General features: G+C 44.4%; 1 protein-coding gene across 15 annotated transcripts in view; it reads left to right on the top strand.

Annotated features, from left to right (window-relative positions):
* Positions 1 to 17,574, top strand: part of ZMYND8 (zinc finger MYND-type containing 8) — a 113,718-nt gene extending 96,144 nt beyond the window's left edge. For 14 of the 15 annotated variants that reach the window (XM_020984152.2, XM_020984161.1, XM_020984158.1 and 11 more), the window contains 5 exons: positions 2,423 to 2,503; positions 3,051 to 3,129; positions 4,203 to 4,442; positions 5,787 to 5,941; positions 15,926 to 17,574. In XM_020984152.2, the coding sequence (XP_020839811.1) occupies positions 2,423 to 2,503; positions 3,051 to 3,129; positions 4,203 to 4,442; positions 5,787 to 5,941; positions 15,926 to 16,066 (696 nt within the window). In that variant the 3' untranslated portion in view covers positions 16,067 to 17,574. Of the gene's footprint in view, positions 1 to 2,422; positions 2,504 to 3,050; positions 3,130 to 4,202; positions 4,443 to 5,786; positions 5,942 to 9,313; positions 9,492 to 15,925 lie in introns of all 15 variants that reach the window. The other variant, XR_013484678.1, reaches the window with a different exon arrangement.
* The last annotated feature ends 8,838 nt before the right edge of the window (positions 17,575 to 26,412 follow it).

The raw sequence follows: 26,412 nt of genomic DNA, 5'->3' as shown, positions 1-26,412 counted from the left end.
GGAATTATACTTCATTCTTAGTGTAGCTAAGGATAAATTACTCTCTGGGAGCTAGGGATTGAGCTCCTTTTCAGGAGGAGGCCTAGCAGCTGTGTATCCATAGCATACGTAGGGTGGAGCAATAGGGCCTTTGTCCCTAGGGTGCCAAACAGCTGTAGTCACCTGTGTCTGAGGACAGTCTCTATCCTTTCTGCTATGAGTGTGTGTTTTTTATACTCATATATCAAAGTTGGCTGTTCTTGTGAAATGTGGGAGCTGGAAGGAACTTCAAAGGCTCCGCTAGTCTCATCTCCAATTTAGGCCCATAGAGGGAAGGTGATTTGCCCGAGATCGTAAAGCCAGTAAGTGGCAGACCTTGGCACTGAAACCATGGTCTTCCTGAATCCAGGGCTGGGGGATGTGATATTCACCATCCTGCTGCCAGATGAGGAAAAGCCATTTTTGGTAGAAGTTTTTCTCCCATTTGGGAGGCGTTGTGGTATTGAGAAAAGGGCATTGGCTTTGTAGTTACAGGACCTGGGTTCAAATGCTGCTTCTGATGTTATAATAATAACAACGATAATAACAGCTAACATTTATGTAATTCTTACTATGTATCAGGCACTATAGTATGTACTTTACAATTAATATCTCATTTGGTCTTCACAACAACCCTGGGAGGTAGGTACTATTATTGCCCTCCATTTATAGATGCTGAAACTGAGGCAGACAGGTTAAGTGACTTGTTTAGGGTCTGGATTTGAACTCGGGTCTTATTAACTTATGAACTCCAGGCCCAGTCCACTGGGCCACCTAGCTGCCCGTATACTTCCTATATGATGTTGGGTAAGTCACTTAACCTTCCTGGGCCTTAGTTTCCTTATCTGTAAAATTCAGGAGTTGACCTGAATGACCTTTAAGGTACCTTTACACTCTTGATCGTTGATTCTATAGGGAAATTGGATTAAATTTTTTTTTTGTCTCCAAGGAGACGGGAGTTGGAGATTGAGATGTGTATATTTTGGCAAAAGGATAATTCTTCATTACTATGGAATTCCTTATTAGTATTTGGAAATACTAATGTGTCTAAGGAGATGAAGCAATGATTTCTTTGAAATGGAATGTAATCGTTAGCATAGAGTACATCGGATTTCTTATACTTTTTAACATTTTCTCATAAAGAGTCTTAGTTTTAATTTTAAAAAAATTGACAGCATTAGTAGTAAAATCTCAGTGTAGACTAATAAAGAATGATTGTAAAATGCTTACAAAATACAAGGGGTTGTTTTTCCTGGCAGGTCCCCTAGTGGGACAGTGGTGTAAGCTGGGAATTGAAATCTCTGTGTTGTCTCGACAGTGAGACAGACATTTTGTTCTCCCCATTCCTCACCCTTGTTTTGGGGTGAATTTGAGGTTAATTAACTTGGAGAAAAAACTATTTCATTTGTCTGTGGAAAATTGACTTTCACATACAGAAGCAACAGATTGGAAAATACAGAGTCAAGTTAAACACTGGAACCTGGGACTTTGGTTAGAGACTGTAATTGCTCTTCTGGCCATCTTCCCCCTCTCCGGGGGTTGGGCAGGGTGGAGAGTCCATTACTACTCACACATGCCCTTTCACTTCTTCCATAATCAGCCTTCCCTTGGGGGAAACCATGCTACTGCTGCTTTTTTCACTGTTTCTTTCCTGGGCGTACTCTAAATAAACAAACTACTGTCTGGGAGTTAGGGCTTGAACTCCTTTCTAGGAGACCTAGTAGCTGTGCGTACACAGCCGTAACTAGGATGGAGTGATGGGGCCTTTGTCCCTAGGGTGCTAAAGTTCAGAGGGTGCTGGTGATGTTTCTACTCCAAGTGGAAACAACTGAGCTTAGTGTATGTAGTTAGCAAGAATAAATAGTTAAAATGAAAGCTACCAGATGGCATGCTTCTTTTTCTCCAGCATCCCAGGTGAACTCCTGTCTCTTCAGCCCCCCAAGTTAGAGCTAGGTGGGGTAGTGGATAAAATACTGGTTAGAGTCAAGAACACCTAATTCAAGTTCAGATCTGAACTGAGACACTTAGTGGCGATGTAACCCTGGGTAAGTTACGTAAACTCAGTCTTAGTTTCCTCATCTGTAAAATGGGGATAATAATACCATCTACCTCACGGGGTTGTTGTGAAGATCAAAGGAGATAACATGTAAAGGACTTTGTGAATTTTTGAGTACCACATAAACGCTAGCTGGCTGGGGTCTCCACTCCAGGGCCTTGTGTTCCAAAGTCTTTGGGTCCTCTCCCCAGTTGAATGTGTCCTAAAAACTTGATTTGACGATGCCTTTTTTTTCACCTCAGGCTTCAGAATTGGTAGTTAACACTTTCGTGGCCTGCAGATGTCATCCAGGTGTTCTGGTGAGATATCTAATCCTGACTTATGCTTATTTTTGGTTTTGTCTTTTAGATGATGGATGCCATAAAAGGCACAATGACAGAAATATACAATGACCTGTCTAAGAGTACCACTGGAAGTACAATAGCCGAGGTCTGTTGAGATTTGTTGATATCTTACTTGTTAACAGAAAAACTGTATATGTCTCAGTTCCTATAAAAGGGAGCTGGGCAAGTTTCCTCTCTTGTGCTCCAAGGGGAAGTGGGGGTGGGGAGACTCCATCAGCCTCGTAAGTACGTGGACGTTGCTTTGTTCCCCTTTATTCGCATGTGGGAGGTTGGGCCGTGCTGATGGACCTCACTTTATGCAGTGAACTCATCTCCAATCGGTTTTCAGAAGGCTGAATGTTGGTCACTTGCTCTGGTTTCAAATATAGATGCTGCTGTGAGTCTGTTTAATAAGCCTGGATTTGTGTATGTTGACTTTTTAACGGTGTTGGGGGCCAGTGGGTTTGGATTGAGGTAGAACGCCCTCAAGGCTGGGATTGCCTGTCAGGATTGGGTTTTTTGATAGGTCATATTTGCTTATGGGATGAGGGGGGCATGATGATTGCCCTGGGGCCCCTACTTTGTAAACTATCTATATGGTCATGGTAATCCCTAACTTTGGCCTGTCCAACATATGTCCTCTTATGCTTCAGATTCGACGTTTGAGGATTGAGATTGAGAAACTTCAGTGGCTCCATCAGCAGGAACTCTCAGAGATGAAGCACAATTTGGGTACCTCTCCTTCTGTGATGGTTTCTAAGCCTTGGCAGGGGAAAGGGTTAAAGTGGGCAGGCTTATATCTGCACCCATATGCCTTGGCCCCAAATGAAGACTGGAAGAGTGAGGCAATGATTGGTTGTAATTTCAACTATGTATAGAGGGCCTAGGTTTCTGGATGTCCTGTTCACCCAAAAACCCCCCAAAAACAACAAAAAAAACCCCCACAACCAGAGAGAGTGTAGGTTTTAGCGGAGTTCTCTTGCATTTCCTCTATTTTTAGAAGCTGGAATTTTTAACCAGTCAAGTTCTGAATGCCTTTGAATCTATCTCTGCCCTGTTGATAAGGTGCCTGTATTTTGTGAATTCTTAGACTAAAGTTAAATAATGCTGCATTTCCCATTGGTTCTTCTACCTGGCATTCTGTATTGCATATTGAATAGGCCTCTTGATACAGAAGGTGAAGATCTCTTAGGGTCCCCTGACTGAAGAATTACTGTGATTAATGTTACTCTTGCCACCTTTTCTTTGGAGAGGTAGGAAACCTGGGTTCTAGGCCTGGTTTTATTATCAACTCAACATGTGCCTTGGGTAGGCATTTTATTTTTCTGGACCTCAGTTTACTCATCTGTAAAATGAAGCTTGAATGTTCTCCCAGGTCTTTTCTAGCTCTAATACTCTGATTTTTCTAGGTCCTAGAATACAGCATCTAATACGTAGAGAAAGACATCAGGGGCTAACTGAAAGGAAAGCGTAGGTCACCATCTTTCCCAAGGGCTCATTTCCCTTGTTTTTCTCTTCCTCAGAGAAGCACTGGGGTATAGAGGATGGAGAGTTGGCCTCCTATTGTCTGAGAGACCTGGGGCAGTTCACTTAAGTGCTCTAGACAACTTTGAAAACTGTGAGGTGCAGAGAGGACGCCAGTGTGCATTGGTAGAAGGATTTCCTCATCTGGGAGTTCCTTAGACCAATGAAATCACAGGCTTTGTGAACTTAAAAGACCTCCATCATTGTGAGCTGGTGTTAATAAATCCTGGTCCGTGTAGATAAAAAGTAAAGACGAGATGATTTCTCGATGTCCCGAACAGAACTGACCATGGCTGAGATGCGGCAGAGCCTGGAGCAGGAGCGTGACCGCCTGATCACCGAGGTCAAGAAGCAGCTGGAGCTGGAGAAGCAGCAGGCTGTGGACGAGACCAAGAAGAAGCAGTGGTGTGCAAACTGCAAGAAAGAAGCCATTTTCTATTGCTGTTGGAACACCAGCTATTGCGATTACCCATGCCAGCAGGCCCACTGGCCCGAGCACATGAAGTCGTGTACGCAGTCAGGTAATGCACCTGTCTGGATCCTTGTTTAGAGACTCCTGGGGTGGCCAGGGTCATCGATGCTCGAGGGCTTCCCTGAGGGGTCAAAAGGCCAGCATAGAATCACGAGGATCCTGACATTCCCTTTGGGAAACAAGGAAGTCATGCTTGGTATCCTTCTGTGTCAGAAGTAACCATGGAGTCACCATCCTGGTGTTCAAGTTAATATTCTAAAACTTTGAACCCTTCCCCCCTCCTCCTCCTCCTCCTGGATAATACTCATATGTTTCACAACAGATCTGATCTAGCCCTCTTCTAGCCCCTAGCCCTGGGAAGACTATTTCACACTCTTACCTAAGTGATGCATTCCTGTGTCAAATAGGCCCTTTTAGTCTTAAATCTCCCTTTATAGAGAACTTACATTTCTTTTTTATTTTTAGTTCCAGATTCTTTCTCTTTTTCCCACTTCTCCTTCCCCACCCACAGACAAGGCAAGAAAAACAAAACCCATTACAAATACATATAATCATGCAAAACAAATTCGCACATTAGCCACATTTCCTCCCCCCCCCCAAAAAAAAAAGAATCAAGAAAAAGGAAGACCTGCTTTAATACATGTTCTGAATCTGTCAGCTCTCTGTCTGCAGGTGGATAGCACAGCCATATGAGTCCTTTGGAATTGTGGCTGGTCACTCTGTTGTTCAGAGTTCCTGAGTCTTTCGGGAATTGATTATCATTTACAGTATTGCTGTTAGCTATATAAATTAAGAACTTAAATGTCTGTTCCTCTAGTTTAAAGATCATTGGAGTCAGAAGACGCCCCTTGTTGTAATTCCAGTTGCCATTTATCAGTGTACAAGTCACACTAATCCTTCTGAGCCTCAGTGTCCTCATCTGTAAAATGGAAATACCATCCTTTTCTCTATCACCATCATAGGGCTGTTGGGTTGATCCAGTGAGATAATGAGTGGGAAAGCAGGTTGAACTGTCAAGAGGTACAGAAATAGAAGGAATTCTTCTTTCACTTTAGTCTAGCCTCTGAGAAACAGTCATAGCCTTTGTTATCTCTGCAGATGGTTTGGCTTCTTTATGTTCTAATTAGGTCTGTCCCTTTTAACTTTTCCCTGAAAGGCCCCATCTACTAATTTGTTTTGTGGCCTCCTACAAACGTTCTGCAAATCTGGAATGGTAGCACTTTTGAAATTGCTCCCTTTGGGTACTGGCTTTCGGGGGAGAAGGTTGAGTTTGTAGAGCACCCCTCAGAATGGTTCTTTAGTTCCAAAGTTGCAGCTCAGAAATGAAATCCAACAAATATATAAATGTTGCATGTTATTGACTATTGCTTAATGATGTGATTTAAACTTTTAGCTACGGCAACCCAGCAAGAAACAGATCCCGAGGTCAGTACAGAAACAAATAAATCTGCCCAGCCCAGCTCCAGTGCGCAGGCACCTCAGACGGACACAGCTAGTGCCTCGAAAGAAAAGGAAAGTCCGGCCGACAAGAGCAGGGAGAATGTCACGGTGAGTACTTTTGATCCTTTGAGCTTGTGACTTAGTCCTTCTCTTAAGGTAGGCAGGGCTATGTGGTCCCATTGGTTTTGCCATTTAGGAAGCTTCGACTCTTTAGACTTCTGCTAATAGATTAGTGTCTGAGTTCCTGAGCCTTGTGTCACTCTGTGGGTGGCTTGCTTCACGTCTCCATGGCTGGGTTTTTTTCATGGGAAGGCAGGTACTTTGCTCAGGAGTTTACTCCCTGTGCTTTTGAGTCCCATCTCCTGCCGTCCCTGGGGGATTTCTGGAAATTAGACTTACGCAGTGTCACATCTAGGAGGGACCTTTGGGGTCATCTGGTCCAGCTCCTTTCACTTTAGAGAAGAGGCAGTTGAAGGCTACTTGGTTGCTTAGGAGCAGAGTAGAGACTAAATCCAGGGTCTTCTTGACCCCTTAGTCCAGTGTTTTTCCTACTACTTCAGCTGCCTACTCTAGGAAGGCAGCCTACAAGTTTAGGCTTTGCTGTCTCCCACTGCAGGGTTTAGGGAAATTTAAAAAAAAAATTTTTTTTTTAATCCTCCTCCAAAGGTTCAGCTTTCGCCTTGGATAACCATGGGCAAATGCCTTAACCTTCCCAGGCCTCGGTTTCTTTATCAGTAAAATGAGGGGTGGACTATGTTTATCTGAGGTCCTTTCTAGCTCTAAATCTGTAATCCTAGGCTTTCTGTTTTTTAAAATTTTAATAATTTTCACACAGTATCAGAGAGTTGAGGTTCTGTACAACCCAGAATCCCACTTCTGAGGCTTCCTTCCTGCGTAGTCTTGCACAGGTCAGTCTCTCTGTATCTCTTGTCAACCCATTTGTCAAACGAGGAATCTGAATTAGATGGATCCTTGGAAAACCCCTTCCAACTTTAGCTAGTCTTTGATAGATCTTCATGTTTCCTAAACTTGGCCTGCTTTGGGTCAGCTGGAAAGAGATCAGAGAAGAACTTCTCCCATTTAGGACCAGTTTCCTGCTGTTCTGGGCTCTGAGTCTTCTGCCTGGCTTCTCAGCTTCCAGCTGTCCTTTCTCCCTTGCTCCTCCCTGGTGGGTGGGAAAAAACAAGAGTTGGCCGCTGATGATTAGAGTGCCAAGCACAGCCCCCAGCCATGAACAGCTGTTCTCATCTCCTTCAATCCACAAAGCTCTCCTGAATGTTTGCTGTGGGGGAATATGAGGAGGGGGAGCCTTCAATGGCTGGCCTGTGACCATGAAAAGATAAGGAGTAAGCCCAGGTCTGTGGTATACTCTGATGGTAATATTGCTTCTGTTTCTGCAAGACTCTGTTGATCTTCACTCAAACGCTCTCCACTGTTGTATCTCCTCCCCTGTGTATGTTCTTTATATATGATACTACTTCTCACTACTCCTCTCTTTTCCTTGCCCTTCTTTTCAGAAACTTCTCTTCTTTTGGAATATCTTTTGGCCATATCCTTCCAGAGCCATACTTTAGCCAGGGTCCCATCCCATCAAGTGCCAGTGATAACCATTAGTCTAAATTCACCTTACTTTCTAGCCATGCTTTATGAATTTCTACTTGGCTTTTGTTTTCTTTCAATTCATAAGCATCTGTGCTTTACTTCCTTCTTCATTGTAGTTCCTCTTTATATGCTGCAGTAGTCCTTGCTTAGGGTACAGTGACCTGTGTAGACAGCACGGGCAGGAGGACCTCAAACCGGGGAGAGGTCACTATGGACCCCTCCCAGGTCAGGAAAGGTAGAACTCTCAGACTTACTGTAGCCATAGACTTTCCTCTTGGCCCCCTAGATCCCCATATCTCAGACCACCATTGAGTAAACTCCACTGAATCTTTCACCATCTCATATTGAAGATACACTAAATTGAGACATGCTCTCTGCCCCTCCTACCCTATTCTCTTGACTGCATCATGGCTCACCGTGTTTGTAACCTTGGGGTTATCTTTGACTCCTTCATCCCATTAGTCATCAAGTCCTGTCCTGTTGATACTTCTCCTTTTAGGGTGTTTCTTCTGTCTTTATATTTTTCCCTGCCCTCACTGTCATATGAGCTTTCATGACCACCTGCATGGACTATTGCAGTGGCCTCCCTAGTATTCCTCGCATTTACCCTCCCCCTGCAGTCCATCTTTGACATACCTGTAGGTTAATCTTCCTTACGGACAGATCTAAGCGTGTCGCTTCTTTGTTTAAAAACCCGACTCCCTGTTGCTTGTTGAATAAAGCTGAAATGCCTTTCTTGTATTTCTGGCATTGCGATGACTCTTTGTTGCTTTGTTGCTTACTGAATAAAACCGAAATGTCTTTCTTGTATTTCTGGTCCCTCCCAGCCTGGCACCGTTCTACCTTTTTTATCTCATGCTACTCCTCTTCATGTACACTATATTCCAGAGAAATTGAACTGCTCATCATTTCTTGTTCCTCTTGTGAGCTAACTCAGCTTCTTTGACTTACACTTACAATATTTCTTTCCTTCTTTCTTCTTTCCTTCTTTCTTGGCAGTTGGGGTTAAGTGACTTGCCCAGAAGCACACAGCTAGTGAGTGTTATGTGTCTGAGGCCAGACTGAACTCAGGTCCTCCTGATTCCAGGGCCAGTGCTCTATCCACTGTGCCAACTAGCTGCTCCCTTGTCTTTTCTGATTTGAAGACCCTTTCCTTCTTTCTACCCATTGATATCTTCCACCCGTTGATATCTTTGAAGATATAGCTCAAATGCCACCTCCTCCATGAAGGCTTCCTTGATCTCCCCAAGTCCTCTGATGGACCTTGTGAAATACCCGTCTTATACTTCTGGGCTTATCATGTTCTATTTTGTAGTTTAATTTTCATCTGTATTATGTCCCCCAAGAGAAGTCGGTAAGGGCGATCATTTAGCTCATTTAATCTTTATGTATCTCCCAGCACTTAGTGCTGATTATGCTACTTTGCATGCAGTAGTAAATGTTTGTTGATATTGTGGAACAGAGGATTTAATTTGAGTATAGGATTCAGATGGAGGAGAAATGTGACAGTGTGCTGAAACACATGGAAATTGGCATGTGTAAGGTGTGTTTGAAGACATTAGACTAGTTTGGCTACAGAAAACTAATGGAAGATCAGAAAGGTGGGTTGAGGTCTGCTTGCAGAAGGCCTTGAATGCCTGCTGAAATAGTTTGAAAGGTAGCGGAGCACAATTTTGGTTTGTTTTTATTTGAGTTTCAAATTTTTTCTCCTTCTCTCCCTCCATTCCTCCTCCCCAAGATAAAAGCAATCTGATATAGGTTATACATGTGCAATCATGTAAACATATTTCCACATTAGTCATGTTGTGAAAGAAGAAACGGAACAAAAGGAAAACACAAAAACAAAAGTAAAAATAGTATGCTTCACTCTGTATTCAGACTCTAGTTCTTTCTCTGAACGTGGACAGCATTTTCCGTCACGAATCTTTTGGAATTGTCTTGGATCATTGTATTGCTGAGAAGAGCTGAGTCACTCACAGTTGATCGTAGCACAGTGTTGCTGTTTCGGTGTACAGTGTTCTCTTGGTTCTGCTTACTTCATTCAGCATCAGTTCATGTAAGTCTTTCTAGGTTTTTCTGAAACCATCCTGCTCATCATTTCTTATAGCACAGTAGTATTCCCTTACATTGTGTGTGTATGTGTATAAAAACACATATACATTATATACATTACATATATACCACAACTTGCTCAGCCATTCCCCAGTTGATGGGCATTCCCTCAATTTCCAATTCTTTGCCACCACAAAAAGAGCTGCTATAAATATTTTTGTTCATGTAGGTCCTTTTTCCAAAAAGCAGTTTTTTAAGAACATTAATTAGTTGGTGACATTTCGGATGCATTGGGATAGAGGCATGGCAGAGAAGCTAGAGAAAGACACGCTATTAGAACATGCCAGGCATGAGTGGATGAGGTCTGGACGTAGATGGCTGGTAGTGGGAATGGAAAAGATGCCAGGGACCTTTCAGATGGCAGAATTGACCGGACTTGGCTGTGAGGGGTAAGGGAAAGGCAGGAGTTTTTTTTTTTTTTAAAGATAAGACTGACGTTTCAAACATAGATTGGAATGAGAGGACAATGATGCTGTTAATAGATACAGGCAAGTCTGGGGTTGGGGGGGGACGGACCTGTTTTTTGAGGGGGACAGTAATGGATTTTCGACATGTTGAATTTCAAACGAAGTCCAGCAGGCATTTGACAGTGTGCAGCTGGAATTCAGGAGAGAAGCCAGGACTCTTGATCTGGGAAGAGATTTGGGAGTCTTCCACACAGGGGAGGTAGTGGGAGCCAGAGTGAATGAGGTAAGACTAATGACTGGTAGGGGCCTTTTTTGAATGTTAGAGCAGTGAGAGAGGAGAGGGATTGACTGAGGACTCAAATTTGGACGTCACTCACACTTTTAGGCCCTGGGAATGAAACAGGAATCAGCAAAGGGAACAGAAGGAGAGGAAGGAGAGCCAGGAAAAGTGTCGAATCATAAAGCAGAGTAAGAGAACTTTCACTAGGGACTAGTCGGCTGTTCTAGTTTTGGGGCCAGAGACAGGTCCAGAAGATAAAGGGAAAAAGAAACCTTTGATTTGGACAGCTGGCCGGTCATTGGGAGGTTGTAAGAACCTTGGATTATTTTTAGTTGAGTGTGAGGATTTCTTTCCTTAGAGACATGCTCCTGGGGCTTGTGACCAAAGACTTAGCCCCCTCACCCTCCCTCTCATGCCTCTTGCCTGTAATTAATGTTGCATTCAATGTACCAAGTTCCAGGTGAGTTATTTTGCCCCACTCTGTTAACAGCTGCCTTTTGTTAAACTTGTCAATGTGATTATTTCCTAGAGGGAGTCTTTTTTTTTCTTTTTCTTTTTGGTGAGGCAATTGGGGTTCAGTGGCTTGCCCAGGGTCACACTGCTGGTAAATGTTAAGTGTCTGAGGCTGGATTTGAACTTAGCCCCTCCTGACTCCAAGGCCAGGGTTCTGTTCACTACGCCACCTAGCTGTCCCAAAGGGAAGCCTTTTTTAGATTGTTTCTCTCACCCTTCCACCCTCCCAGTCTGTAAACTCTCTGGCGTGGCACAAAGTATAGGATTTTTTGCTGAGATGGAAAGAAAGGTAGGGATATATTAAATATCAGAGAAAGAAAAGAGAGCCCTATCTGCTTCAGACCCTTTGTATCAGTGGGAATAGTTGTACCTTCTATGTAGTGACTCACTGGCTTATGATCCAGTTTACATGAGGAAACTGGACTTAAGTGTGGCAGAGAGTATTACCATAGGTCATGTGATGCATGGCTTTCTAGTCCTCTGTAATCTCTGGACATTGGGTCAAGCTAATCATGGTCAGTCTCTAGCTGGCAGTGAAGGGTTTTGCTCATGAAGTTCTGAGCTACTCTACATGGTCCAGTAAGATTTCTGCCCTTTTAACATTGGGCTGTGTGTGCTGGCCTTGATCACAGTTGGGCCTTTGGAAAAACAAATAACTAAGTGACCCGTGGATTTGTTAGGTTGGAAAGTGAACATGAGTGAACCAGAGAGCCTGTTCCACTCACAGTATCCTGGTTAACAGCCAGAGGGATGGCTAGAGAACACTGCCTCTGCTGTCTCTCCAGATAGCAGCTGGTTCATAAAACTGGTACAAAGTTTTGTAGACTGCACTTTTGTCTCAGCTCTCAAGCCTGAAGATTTAAATATGAGCCTGTTGTTTAACAGGTGCTGTGAAACCCTGGCATCTGAAAAGCTTCGATAGGGTATGTACACTGTGCCATTCTCTTCCCCCATCCCCCACTCCCAGTTCATATGAATGTCTTTTTCCTCTGGGCCTCCATTTTCCTTAATTTTAACATGTGGACAGTGACATTTGTACTACTGTCTGCCTCACAGAATTGTTTTGGGAAGAAACTACCTCTTGTACCTTGTAAAGTCCCTCTAATGTTTGCACTTCACAGTTCTTTCTGACTGTTGGGGCATGGTGGGTAAGCAGGCCATGGTGGACTGACTGGCTGTCTTGAAGGACACGTGTTCAGCTGCTTTGCGGAGCTCCTGTTTTTCTCGGGAGCTGCCTCTCAGTTTTCATATGTGGGTCTCAGAGTAGCCCTACTTCTGCCTTCTTAGGAGCAGTCTGGAGTTGGCCCGAGCCCCTCCACACACTTGTGCCCACTTTGGTCTTAGCTGCTGTAGGTTATTCCACAGGTTACCATGCCTACCTTTGACAGTGCTGAACTTATATGTCCCCGACTTCTCCCCTCTGCCCTGACTCTCTGTTCCCGGTCTTGCACCAGGTCCTGTCTAGACCAGCACCGTAAGGATTTCAGATCCAGTTTGGCAGGGTTGACATAGAAGTTGCCAGAGTCGGTTCTTCCTTTTCTCTTTGAAAGCGGGACCTCCCGTAGCTTCCTCAAGGACCTGCTAAAGGCAGAGTTGGCATGCATACCAGATTTGCAGCTACTATAGAGTTGGGAGGAATAGCTACCACGCTGGAGGCCTGAGTCAGGATTCAGAAAGCTCTTGACAAGTTAGAACTTGGGTCAAATTGAGTGAAGATAAAACGTAATATAGCAGTAACTGTTTTAAGTCTTAACGTTGGGATCAAATAAAAATGCAAGGTGTGGGAGGCATGGTTAGATGGCCATTTGTCTGGGGAAAAAAAATCTTAGATTTTAACTGGACTTCAAGTTGACTGAGTCAGTAGTACAGTTATGTAAGTCCGAAAAGTGAATGTCTTCTTGGCATCATTAAGAGAACCACACCTTCCAGGAGTAAGGAGGTCAAGTGTGGAAGTGGTGTTTGTGCTTTTAAATCATAGAATCATCTAGTCCAACCCTGTCCATTTACAGATGAGGCTTTGAGGGTAAATGAACTTGCTCAAGCTCACCCAGTTAGCCAGTAAAAATATACCTGAGTTCCAGGGGAGCAGAGGGGAGGTCTTAGGACATAAGAGCACAGGGGTCGGAGACAGGAAGTCTAGGGTTTGGTTCTACTCGCCGTGTGATTGTGTAGAAGGCTTTTAACCCACCCAGATCCCGTGAAATGGAGTCATTCTAGTGTTGTGAGGATTCAGTGATAGGGTGCCTGGAAAAGTGCTGTCGGAACCTGTAAATGCAGACTATTATTTGTGTGCTTTATTGTCTTCGATGTGATCATCCTGAAAACTCATGGCCTGCCAGGGCAGCCGGTCTTCATTGTTTGTCCTTCATTCTCCAAGAGGACCATGACATCAGGGAGGGGATGCCATCACTTGCAAATGACTTGGATTGAAGTGAGGGAGGGCTGTACAAAGTCACCAGCTTCACTTTCTCCTCTGGAGCCATCTGGGTCCGGCGGCCAGATACAGATCAGGACAATTGGAGATGGCCCAGGATGTAGTGTGAGACCTTGGTCTCTTCAATCTAAAGTCTTTAACAGGTCTCAGTTGACTTAGGCAAAGCCCATTCAGTGATTAAACCTTAATAAGAAATGAGGCAGAGAATGGGCTCTTTACCTAGTCCAAAAAAAAAAATCATTCTGGAAGGGGAAGACCTTCAGGGTTTCTGGCTGAAACGGAAACAATTGCTATTTACATTCATTCTGAGCCATTTGGGGCCCAAACAATGACCGTAGGGCTTGGCCCGGGACCTATTGTTGGCCAGTCAATGAGAGCCTGAGTGATCTGGGGTTAAAGCTGATCTTTAAGAATGAAAGAAACAACTGTGGAAGCCAGAGATTAAAAATCACTCTGTCATGGGTTTTCTGAGGTACCCTGGACATCTATAATACAGAATTTCCCAAACTTATTTGGCCTACTGTTCCCTTTAAAAAAAATTACTCAGAGCCCCTCCCTGGAAATCTACTTTCTTTAATCTTTTAATGGTTTTTTAAAAAATTTGTGTCATTTCAAACTATTACAGCCACCCTGGATTGCTCTAGTACTCCCCGGTGGGCTGTGTCGCCCACTTTGGGAACTTGTGTATCTAGATGGTCAGTCAATACACTGGTCCAAAGTACTAAGGATACAAAACTAAGGCAAGAAATTTCACTATCCCTGCCCTCAGGGAGCTCACTTTCTAATGGGGAAGACTTCTTGCAAACAATTATGTACGTACAAGGTAGATATAATGTGAATGGGATTTAATCTTTCTGAGGGAAAGCTTTAGCGGGGGTGAGGGGACTTGGAAAGGCCTCCTCCTATATGATAGGATTTACACTGAGTCTTGGAGGAAACCCAGGGGCCAAAGGTAAGGAGGAAAGGTGTTCCAGGCTTGGGGGACAGCCAGGGAAAAGGCATGTACATGTATTTGATTCTTCAGGTAGCAGGGAGACACTGGAACGTGTGTGTGCATGCATGTGTGTGCGGTGCACACGACTGACACGGTCAGACCTGTGCTTTAGGAAAAGCATTTTGGCAGGTGAATGAGTGGAGGACAGAGTGGAGAGGGAGAAGCTAGACCGGGACACCAACTGGCAGGTTCTTGGAATAATCCAGGCAGGAGTTGATGAGGCCCTGCCCCCTCCACACTACTTGCTGTGTGGACAGTGGATTGGCTGTGTGTGGTGAGTGAGAGGGAGGAGTCGGGGGTGACACGGAGCTGGTGAGCTGTCATAACCAGTTATATGGCTGTGTCATACACCCCACTGTGGCTTACCTGTGACTTGGCCTTTCTGACGCTTTCTACCACTGCCAGAAAGGGAAGCTCATCATGCCTTCTTCCCTGCTCCCAGGGATGTTGTGGGAGCTCCCAGTGATGACTTAGTCTCTTAATAGTCATCTTCTTTGTCATCAGGGCGTGGGTTCCCAGAAACCACCTTAGGCCTTATTCACTCTCTATACTCTACAGATGTAAGGTTCCTCACTGGGCTTATTACTTGGGCTGCTTTTCTTCATGGACTTCAGTATTTTTAAAAATCAATGCCTTTTTTACATCATCATCATTTCCCTCAGTATCCCTTTCCTCCCCTCCTCTGTAACAAATCGTATTTTTTTAAAAGACAACAAGGAAGAGGAAAAAAATCAGCATAACTGATCGTTACATTGGGAAAAGTCTGACAATGTGTGCAGTGCGGGTGGGCCAGATGGTACGAGCTTACGGACCCATCTGCAGAGGGGCAGGGTGGCAGTGCCTTCCTTTAGCTCTTTTTTCAAGCCGTGGTTGCTCTTGGTGATTCTGCACCACTCAATTGACTTTGTGTGGGTGCGTGTGTGGTGGTTTTCTGTTTCCATTGTTGTAGTCATTGTGCACATTGTTTTCTTGGCTCTGCTTACTTTTATGGACTTTCCAACCTCCCCTTGTGCCTGCTTTTTATGCGTATTGGAAAGGTCCTACGTAGGGGAGTAGAATGGAAAAGGGCACTGGATTTGGGATAAAAGGACCTAGGTTTGAATCCCATCTCTGTCACAACTTGTGTGACCTCGGGCAAGTCACTTGGCCCCCTTTCTGGGTCTCAGTTTCCTAACCTATAAAAAGAGGAGTTAGGGGCAGCTCTGAAGTCAGGAGTTCAAATCCGGCCTCAGACCAAACACTTAACACTTACTTAGATGTGTGACTCCTGGCAAGTCACTTAACCCTAATTCCCTTTTAATTAAAAAAAAAAAAGAGGGGTTGGACTAAATGACCTCCGAGGTACCTTCCAGGTTTTTGATCCCATGATCTTCTAAGTGCAAAAGCACACCCGCACAATGTAAGGAGAGAAGGTCATATAATCTGACACTTTGCCTTTACCAAGAAAACAGTGCAACTCTTAACTTTGATCATTTCTTTTTAAACCTAGTAGTTTGATGCCTTTCCTAGCTGGGTAATGGTGGCCATAGGTATCTTAGAAATCCACCTTAACATAGAATAGTTTTCCCCCACACAAAACATTCTGAATGTATGCCAGGCTGCTGAGATCCTAACAAAACAGGGCACAAGGGCCCCAGCATTGCTCAGGGAAGTCTGAGAGACAGACTGCTAATGCTCCTGCTCGTGGATGGATGGGGAGTGTGGAGATGCACCTTTAATGTCCTCTGTATGCCTTGGTTTTAACCCACAGACCATTCCCGTCGTGGTAAGTCCTACTGCCGGGACAGTGGCCATGAGAAGTGGGGGTGGAGGCGGCGGCGGCAGCAACAGCAGCGGTGGCGGCGTTCAGTACGTCCAGACTGCGATGCCAGTCCAAGTGCGGAGAGTCTAGCCCGTGACAACACCAGGCTCCTCTGGGGGGAGTTGGAGGAATGACCAAAACAACTCCCAGCGTGAATAGGAGAAGGAAGAGCTACCAGAAATGTGAAGAGGAGGAAGAGAGTCGCCATCTTTGGAGATTTCACTTCAGAGGTTCTGACTTTTATGCTTTGCATACACAGGACAAGGCATCGACCACACTACATTATTAATAAGGCATTAGTGCTGTCCAAGGACAGTTAAAACCCGTGGCAAATGACTGCTTCTTGTGTAAATAATGTACAATTTGTGGATGTCATTAAACTTAGAGAACCATCTTCTTTTTATATTTGTATTGACTTTTAACTTATAATAATAATAATAATAATAATAATTAAAAAAAGGAACATTTTGGAAAAGGGAAGGTCAGACCATTTGTCACAAAGTAGCATTTTTGAATCTGGGCTGAGGGCGATTAGCACCCAGAAATCATCCATGTTCGGGGATCCATAGGGAGGCTACACTTTTTCATTTACATTTGTGTACATAACACGTGGGATCGAAAGCAGTTCTCAGGGGTGTGTGGCTGTCCTGCAGGCCTGAATTGCTGTAGCTCCCCCTTTTTGTTAAAATCTTATTTTATTTCATTGTTTGGAAATGGGAGATCTCTGGACCTGAGAACCCCTGTGGAGAAAAGTCTTTTATTTTGTGTGATTTACACAAAGACCAGACTCTTTAAAAACAAACAAAAAAACAAAAAAAACCCCATGACCTTGTTTACAAAACGTTGAGCGAGCAAGAAACCTTGCACAAGTGGATGAAGAGCAGGAGGTGTTTGGAATAGAGTTTGAAGGAGCTGGTGCTGGATGGTAGACTCAGAGCAGCCTCTTCTGTGTTAAGGTTTGTTTAAAAAAAAAAAACCAAAAAAACCCACCAAACCCTCCTAAGAGACTGTTAACACTTTTCACATGGAGCGAGGACTTGAAGAAGAGACATGGGCCAAGGACTTGATGCTGGGGTAAAGCATGTATTATTTATGGACAGAACCTTCTGTCTTGCTGTAAGCATGATACAGTATCAATACAGTAGGACAGAGCGCCCCCTGCCTGCCCAGTGCTGCCTGTTACACTACTCATGCTGTGGTCCCCCTACCATTTTGTACGTTGTGTAAAACAAAAGCATTGAACAAAAACGTAAAACAAAAGCATTGAACAAAAAGCCAGGTAATTGATGTCTGTATATGAGAAAATTAATTGTATGATATCATTCCAGTACATTTTGTTGTACATTTTTGTGTTTAGGTTCTCCCACTGTTTATAAACGATTTGATATGTACAGTCTCTGGCTAGTACCCACATTAGAGCAAAACAAAGGTATTAGGAGAAAAAAAAGAGAGAAAAAAAGCAGAACATGTGTGAATTGCAGTTGTCAGAAATAGCCTAGCAGGCCTTATTTGTGAAGCATAATTGCTTTTAGCATATGGAAGTATTTTTTCACGTTTCTTTGTATAAAATTTGTATTAAACTTAAATATCTTTTTGGACGATTGTGTTTCTTTGTGATGGAGGCAGGTGACACACACAGTATGCTTTTGGCTTTCCCCGGTTTTTTCAGGAATCTTCACTTTTTTTTATTAAACTGTTTTTGGTAAAATGGCTCGTGTGCCTGAATCACCAGTTTGCCTTTGCTCTGGAAGAATGTCTCTTTTCCAACATCATTAGACCTCTGTGGGGCACGAGGACTATACTAGAGATGGTGAGTCAGACAAACTGGCCGGAAGGGGCCATAGAACAGGAATATAGAACATCAAAAGCTGAAGGGACCCTTAGTTGATAATCTGCCTCAGCCCCCTCATTTTATAGATGAAGAAACTACGTTACAGAGCCATTAGTAGGTACTCAGTAAACGCTTTTGAAATAACATTTCATTTGTTCAGATGTCATAGCTAGGTCCCAAGCCCCAATTCTCTTTCTGCTATAACCACTTCTTCATCTTTGCCAATGACTTTGTGACTTTTGGAAACAGGTTTAGAATCCAGGCTTTCCTGTGAGATGTCAAAGACCTGAATTAGGTACTGTTGTTATTCTGGTCTTTTTAAGTCCATTATGGACCAAAGGTCCTTTGCTGGTTAGCAGCCTCTCCTTCAAAGCTCAGTTAATCAGTGCTATGATTATAGGAGCCTTCCAGGAGTATGGACAGCTTTTTACTAAGTTGTAGGGTAGTGTTTTTCTTATTTCAGGAGCTGACTAGGAGGAAGAGTGAGGTGTAAAAAGGTCAAGAGTCCTTTGGGAGTCCTCTTTGCTAGCAGTCCTGCTAGACTCCCTCTCCAGGTGTCCCCACCCTTCTACTCTACTGGTTGAGAAGAATTACGTGATTGTTGGGAGTGGCTGTGGGCGGTAACTACTCCCCTCCCGCAACTGAGCAAAATCATGGAAAAAGAGACACACCTACTGGCTCTGGTTTCCACGTTGGGGCAATAAATGATTTGAACCCATAAACTCAAGTGGAAACAGGGGCTGCTAATTTGTACATAAGGATCCCCACAGGCCGCATATTGACTTAGTTTTAAAATCTAACACTATGTTTTGTTTTTATTTTGTTCAATATTTCCCAATTACATTTCAGTCCGCTTCAGGCCACATTTAGGAGAGCTGTGGCTTACATACTGTTCGACACCTATGGTGGAGGGAACTCCTGGTTAGAAAACTTCCTTTACTGCTGCAGTTAGCTGCTTGTACAATTTCTGGTTTTAGTGAGTCGCCTGGACCTATTAACAGGTGTGGTGACTTTCCTAGGGTCACATGATCAGTATATGCCAAGAGGTGGGGCTTGAACTATCTAAGATAAAGATCTAGAAACATCTATAGATAATGTTGATGTAGATGATAACTATGTCTAAGAAATTGTCTTCTACATAGTGCTATAGATTATTTACCTATTATATATGTATGTATATATACCTTACTAAATAGCAGCATTGATACCATACTTTGGTTCTCAGCATTTACGTTCATACTGATTATCTCATGTAGTGCCCAAATAAACCCAAGAGATAGGTTAGGATGGTCAAATGGTATCCCCATTTGACAGATGACCTGGGTTCGGATCTTGATTTTGCTGCTTTCCCATCTGGGTGACCTTGGCAAAAGTTCCTTATCTGTGAAATGAGGCAGTTGGAGATAACCTCTAAGGTTCCTTTCTGTGATCCTGTGGTCTGACATAACCAGAGTCCAGCTGGGAACCCAGGCCCTTTGGTGTAGTGATGTTTCCACTACTCCTTGCTACAAGAATTCCATTTCTTCAGTCATTGAAATTACTGCCATCAGCAGGTACCCCACTTTCTGAGAACAATCAAAGTTGAAGGAGATATTATAGGTGGGAAATGGTCCCACTGGCTAAATAAGTGGTCAAATGCATTCTAGAGTCACTTCTGGCACTCACAGTCTGGGATTCTACGATTCTACCGCTAAGGTGGTAGAGGATATGTGGTGTCAAAGCCTATTGAGGGCATTCTAGACCTTTCAAAAGGTTAAGGAAGTGACCAACTCTTGATTATGGCCACAGTGGCTAACTTAGGGAAAGCAGAGAGCTCTAGGATGCTCTATGGTCTAAGTTGGACCTCTCAATGAACTTATACCTCCTCTTGCTGACCCAACAGTTCACAGCCTATCTCTGTTGGTCATAGGGAGGGTAGGGGGTTGCTTTGGGCTTGAGTAGTGTCTGTCTTAAATGCAGAGGTATAGAAAATCTAGATGGTTTTTCCTGGGCTCAGTCTATTTGGCTTTTTGTAGTCACTTTTGGGGGTAGCCTTGACATAGTCCACCTTGTTCCTAAAGATTCAGGAAACCGTAACACAACTTTGGGACAGCAAGTAGACCAGGTTAGTCTTGGGGGGCCTGTAGGAAGAAGCTGCTGAACATTACAGGGAAGGTAGCTGGTATTTCTAGGTACATCAGTTTTTCAGCCAAAAACAAATAAAAACATCCTTTGCCGAGTAGGGCCAAAGGTTGAGTTCCTTCGCCATCTTGTGGCCATAGGGCAGAACTGAAAAGCAGGCCCCAGAAAGTGTTTTGAACCCAGAAAAGGCCAAGAGCAGTCAGGCTGCTGGGGACTCATTCTCAGGCCTCAGCTGGCCTGTTCCTGATGAATATAGGAATAGCTTCAGCTAGAGTCATGCATGGCTGATTCTGAAAGTTAGCAAGGAAGATGCAAACTGCTTTTGCGTTCTAGATGTGTGGTCCTGGTGGGATCATTGAGCTTCTTCCAGACCTTAGCTTCATCATCTGTAAAGTGGGGATAATACGTTTCTGTCTGTCTGATTGGGGTTTTTTGCGGATCAAATTTTAGAACGTCTGTGAACTACTAAATAGCTCATGAGAGACCATTGTGATGGGTGGGGAACTGGCCTTATAGTCTAGGAGGCCTGGGTTCAAATCCTGTTGCTGAAATACTAGGCAAGTAACTTAACATCTCAGTGGAGTGCTCCGGGCACAGGGCACCCTAATGGCTACAGCCCCCCTCACTTGGAGTTTTTTCCTGTCCTGATGAAACCCTGTAGGCCTAATACGAGGAAATGAAACACAAATCCAAACTTCTACAGGACTGAATACTTATTACTATATTCAAGGCCCCTTTACTTGGTACTATGTGTGATACAGAGGGGAAGGTGGCATGATCGCAGCCCTCAAGGGCTTTAGGATACATTGGTAATAACAGCTAGCATTTGTATAGCGCTTGAAGGTCTGCAAAGTGGTTTACTTACATTGTCTCATCTGCCCTTCACAATAGCTGTGTGAGGTAGGTGCTGTTATCCTCACTGTACTGATGAGGAAACTGAAGACTGGAAGAAGCTTGTATGACTTGCTCAAGGTTATGAAGTTAATGGGTAGCTGAGGCAGGATTTCAATTCAGGTCTTCCCTCACGTTATAGTACAGGACTGGATATGAAAAGTATAGAAGGTTCTAACCTCTGAGGTCTCCTGGGCACCTTTAGAGCATCCCATAGGTCCTTAAAGAGACAAAGCCCTGGGTTGGATGAATGTAGGGCTGAGTGAATGGGGCCTTGTGGATGTTCCTGGGAGGGCAGTCCTAGAAACTCAGCAAATATGGCCTCAGAACTCTGTTCCCAGTCTGCTTTGAGGACACCTCCCCCAACAAAGGGGCTTCAGAGATTATCATCCTTACCTTTTCAGGTGACTGGGGCTCCATCCAGAGAAGAGGACCCAGGGCTGGAATTCTGGGGTCATCCACACTCCCTTGTACCAAGAATCCTCTTTTGGCTGGGAAGTGGCTTTCTGTCATGGTTTTCCATTCAAACTTTGAGCTAAGCTTTGAGCTTAGCCATTTGAAGATTCATGATGGATGGATAATGAGCACAGCTAGGGGAATGATGAGACTTGCCCATCAGCCTCACAAATACCACTCTCTGTTCTTGTTTCCCAGCCTTCTCTCTGCACAATGTATCCCTGAGCAAGAATCACTTCCTCTCCTCAGACCTCAGTTTCTTCCTCCGTAAAATCGAGCTCATTGATTCACAGGGCACTTTTAAGGTTTGCAGAGCACTTTACACACAGCATCTCTTTTGATCCTCACAATGGTAATTGCTATTGTTTTTAAGTCTGGCACTCTATCCACACAACCTTTAGCTGCTTCCTGGAGCTGAGCTACAATGCTCTCTGAGGTCTCTCTTCTAGCGTGAATATTCTGTGTTGTAAAATCCCATCCTGCTCCGAAATTCTACATTCTCGGGTCCCTTCTGACTCTCACAGTCTGGGATTGATTCTACGGTTCTGTGTTAGTCGTGGTTAAAGGACATGGTGTCAAAGCCTATTGAGGGCATTCCAGACCTTTCAGAAGGTGAAAGAAGTGACTAACTCCTAATTCTGGTCACTGTGGTTAATTTAGGGATAGAGTAGAGAGGGAATCTGAAACTTGACCACTCGAAGCTCTAGGCCGCTCCACATTGTAAATTAGGCCTCTCCATGCACTTACACCTGCCCTTATTGACAAATTCCCCAGACAGAGGTGAGTGGGGTGTGGTATCTTAGAGAAGGGATGGCAAGGGAGGGGCCGGAAGAACCCTTCCCCCAATGATCTCCCCCCTCTCGTACTCATGGTCAGTGTCAGACATGTTTGTCTTGTCAAGTATTCCCTCCTACATTCCTAATCTAGCTAACATTCCTAACCTCCCTGCCCTCATCCCTCACCGCTAGTGTTATCATTATCATACAGAATATTAGAGGCAAGAGACCCTTTATTTTAGATGAGGAAAATGAGGCCTGGGGTGCAGAAGTGATAAATCTAAGATCTTACAGAAGTTGGCAGCCATGGTAGAGAAAAGGAGAGAATAAGCATTTATATGGCCCCTACTACATACCAGCCACTTTGCTAAGTGCTCTTTACAAATATTATCTCATTTAATCCTTACAGCCCTTCGAGGTGGGTGTTATAATTATCTTCATTTAATAGTTGAGGAAACTAAGGCAAAGAGAAGTTAAGTGATTTGCCCAGGTTCATAGAGCCCAGTAAGTATATGAGGCCAGATTTGAACCTGGGTCTTCCCTGACTCTAGGCACAGAACTCTATTATAACACACGCTACCTCAAGTAGGACCAGAACCCAGGTCTCCTGACTCCCAGTAATGCTCTTACTTCTAGACCAGTCAGTAAATATTTATTAAAGTCCTGTTATGTGCCAGGCACTGTGCTAAGCACTGGGGATAGAAAGGCAAAAGACAGTCCCTGCCCTCAAGGAGCTCACAGTTTAATGAAGGAGAAGTGTAAACGATTTTGTACAAACAATATATACAAGATAAATTAGAATTAATCAACAGAGGGATAATCAACTAGAATTAAGGGAAGATTGGGAAAAATTTCCTGTAGAAGGTGGGATTTTAGCTGAAACTTGAAGGAAGGAGGGTAAGCCAGGAGGTAGCAAAGAGGAAGGAGAACGTTCCCTGCATGGGGCGGGGAGGGAAGCCAGTAAGATGGAGCATCTTATTCTAGCCAGTGTCACTGGACTGAAGAACATGTGGTGGAGTATAAGGTATGAGAAGATTGGGAGGGTGATTGGGGGTATAGAGGCAGGCTATGAAGGTTTTGGTTGACTGCCAGAGGACTGTATATTTGATTCTGGAGGTGACGGCGACTGGAGTCGAGGAGGGGGTTGTGGTAACATGGGCAGACCTGTGCTTTTAGGAAGGTTATTCTGACAGCCAAGTCGGGGAGGAACTGGAGTGGGGAGAGACTTGTGGCAGGATGACCCATCAGCAGGCTCTTGCAATAACATGAGGGTGACCGCATCAGGGGAGAGAAGCAGGTATATGCTAGAGATGTTACAGAGGTAAAATCCACAGGCCTTGGCAATGCATTGGATACTGATGGTGAGAGAGAGGAGTGGAAGATGACATCTAGGTTTTGACTTTGGAGGATGGTGGGGCCTTCACATAAAAGGGGAAATTTGGAAAGGGGTGGAGGGAAAGATAATGATTTCAGTTTCAATTTTGGACATGTTGAGTTTAAGATGTCTACTAGTTTGAGATGTCTGATAAGTCAGTTGGAGATCTGATACTGGTGGTCAGCAGAAAGGTTAGAACTGGATAAGTAGATTTAGAACCATCACAATAGGAATTAGAACCTATGGGAGATGATGGGAACATTAAGTGAAATAGTAGAGAAGGAGAAGACAGCTTAGGACAGAGCCCTGTGGGACACCCACATTTTAACGGCTGGGATCTAGCAAAGGAGACTGAGAAGGAGTAGTCAGGTAGGTAGGAGAACCAGAAGAGGGGTAGTCCTAGAGAGAAGAGAACACAAGGACGATTGGCAGTTTGAAAGGTTTCAGAGGGGTCAGAGAGCTCATGAGGACTGAAGAGTCCACTAGATTTGGCAATGAAGAGATTGTTACTAATTCTGGAGACAGCAGCTTCAGTTAAATGATGTGGTCACAAGCCAAACTGAAGGGAAGCAGAGGCACCTATTTTAGATGGCCTTCCCAAGGAGTTTAGCCACAAAAGGAGGCAGAGATGTGGGACGGTCGCTTGCATGGATGTTGTTTATTCTGGAAATTTATTCATGGATGATTGTTCTTTCCCTTAGGGATGACACTGTTTCTCCCCTCATGTCACCTTCTGGGTGCTGAGCAAGGCCTAAGCACGGACTCATTATGGACAGAGACAGGTCTGGATCGTGTCTGCTGAGGAGTTTTGGGGAGGTGGGGGAAGGGCAGTTGGCTATCTATCCCAATGGGGTCATATGGAGACAAAGTGCATCCCTCCTTGCTCAGGCTATAGACCTACTGGAAATCTAAAACAGCTGCAGACATCGCTGCACTGCCCTCTAGTGGCCAACTTCCTTGGAGGGATGCTAAAACTCGACTGTACTTGAAGCAATCAATACATATTCTTGAAGTGTGGAAAGGGAGCATTTTTGTGAATGAAACCTTATTTAGAAGGGTGGTGGAAGCTTAAGTCTCAGGATTCTCTGATGGTATCTTTCTGTAAAAGGGGTCCTAGCAATAATTCAGAAAACTCAACCCATAAGTTTGATTTTTATCATGAGATTGGCTGGACCAGGAAATTCTCCCCAGTTTACAGATGAGAAAACTGAATTGAAAAGAGATGCAAGTTGCCCAAGTTCACACACTTAAATAAATGCCAAAATTGGGACTAAGAAATCAGTTTGAGATTACTCACTGTTTTTGATTTCCTGGCCCACAGTTCTTGCATTTATATGGCTATGGATAATCCCAACCTGAGAGTGAACACCTACAGAGATGGGGATGCAGCCTCTCTTTGGCTCAGCAGAGGGCCTCTGAACCTGGCTGGGCAGTGCCACTTTACACAAACAGCAGCTACTTTGGTGAGAGAGGGCATGGGGTGGATGAGGGCAGAAGACGACCCTCTTACACAGGCTGTTACACACACTAGCTCAGAAAAGTTGTGGAAAGATCACATTTCTGTAAAATATTTGAGCATGAGACTTTGCTTTTTTGATCCTCAGTACTGTCATATAAAATGGAGATATCAACACTGGCACTACCGGTCAGGTGGGGTTGTGAAGAAAGCCCTGGGAATCACCACACAGAGAAAGGGGAACTGCTGGGATCACCCCTTTTTGTTGCCCCCTGCCCGGGGCTCTCAGCTTCCAGCTTCTTTGGGAGTCTCTCTCAGATTCCCAGGCAGGAGCCTCTACCTCCCTTCCCAACCCTCAACCTCCCACTCACACCCCCTCGCCTTACCTTAAGATCTCCTCCTTTTGCTTCATCAAAGAAAGCTAAAGAAATGTGGACAGGAGAGACAACTAGAGATGTGCAGAGCCTTGCTAATAACTAACTCTTGGGTGGGGTGGGAGGGACAAGCTTTCCAGAGGCTGCTTCAGGTATCTGTTATCAACCCTCTGGGAATGTTTGCTATTTGACAGTGAATTTGATTTGGTCCTCACAGGATTCTGCCTGGGTTAAGGAGGGGGATTAGATGCTTGGTTCATAATTTCATGGGGAAGGGGAAAAGCTCATCTATCCCCTTCCTACAAATGTACCCTTTCCTATGTCTCAAATCCCACCATTAGAGCTATATTACTTTGGGAGTGGCTGGAAGGCCTCCCACAGAGCCAGGAAGACCTGGGTTGAAGCTGTATCTCTGACTATATGATCCTGGGCAAATCATTTAATTTTTCAGTGTTCAAGGCAAATAAAATTTCAGAGAAGGTGATGACTTGCGTAGGTACCTCACCTGAGACCTCCTGACCCAGCTCAAATCACAAGGCCAGTCCCTATGCCTCATACCTATTGGAGCATAAGCGAAGTTTTGCCACTGTTAAAATTGTAAACTTTTCTCTTAGTCTTTCAAACCTCGGGGTGAATAAACATAAAGAGAACCTTTCCAGAGAGTGGATTCTGGTAATGGGATGGGGGAAAGGAAAGAGAGCACCAGGAGGGCAGTGGGGACCAAGCAGCTTGCGTCTGCTTCCTCATCTTGCCATGGCTGACTTTGGTTCTGGGCCCCCCACATCCCCCTGCCCAGCCAACTGCCTGGTGAAAACTCCCCAGTTCCAGGAAACCCTTGTGTCAAAGTAGTAGTGCTCAGTCTATCACAGGGTTCATTTCTACGATACTCCGTCACACTGTGGGCTCCCTGAGCCCCAAGCTCTTGCATTGCCTTGGCTACCAGACCACAGGTCACCCTTTCCCATGACTCTTGCCAATGCAGAGTTACCCCCAGTCTTTTAAGAGAGACCTAGGTCCTACTGGGTCCCCCTGTGGGTCAATAGTCAGGCAGGTCTTGGGGTTCCCAAGGATCTCTGCTTCCCCAAAACATTCTCCATTCAAGCAGACTTCTGCCCAGGATGCCTGTGACCTCAGAAACAAAGAGGTTACTCCTACC

Source organism: Phascolarctos cinereus, unplaced genomic scaffold (genome assembly GCF_003287225.1).
Source record: "Phascolarctos cinereus isolate Bilbo 61053 unplaced genomic scaffold, phaCin_HiC Scaffold_2;HRSCAF=192, whole genome shotgun sequence".
NCBI classification, from domain to species: domain Eukaryota; kingdom Metazoa; phylum Chordata; class Mammalia; order Diprotodontia; family Phascolarctidae; genus Phascolarctos; species Phascolarctos cinereus.
The sequence above is the reverse complement of the archived record's forward strand: the minus strand, read 5'-3'. Positions and strand labels throughout refer to the sequence as shown.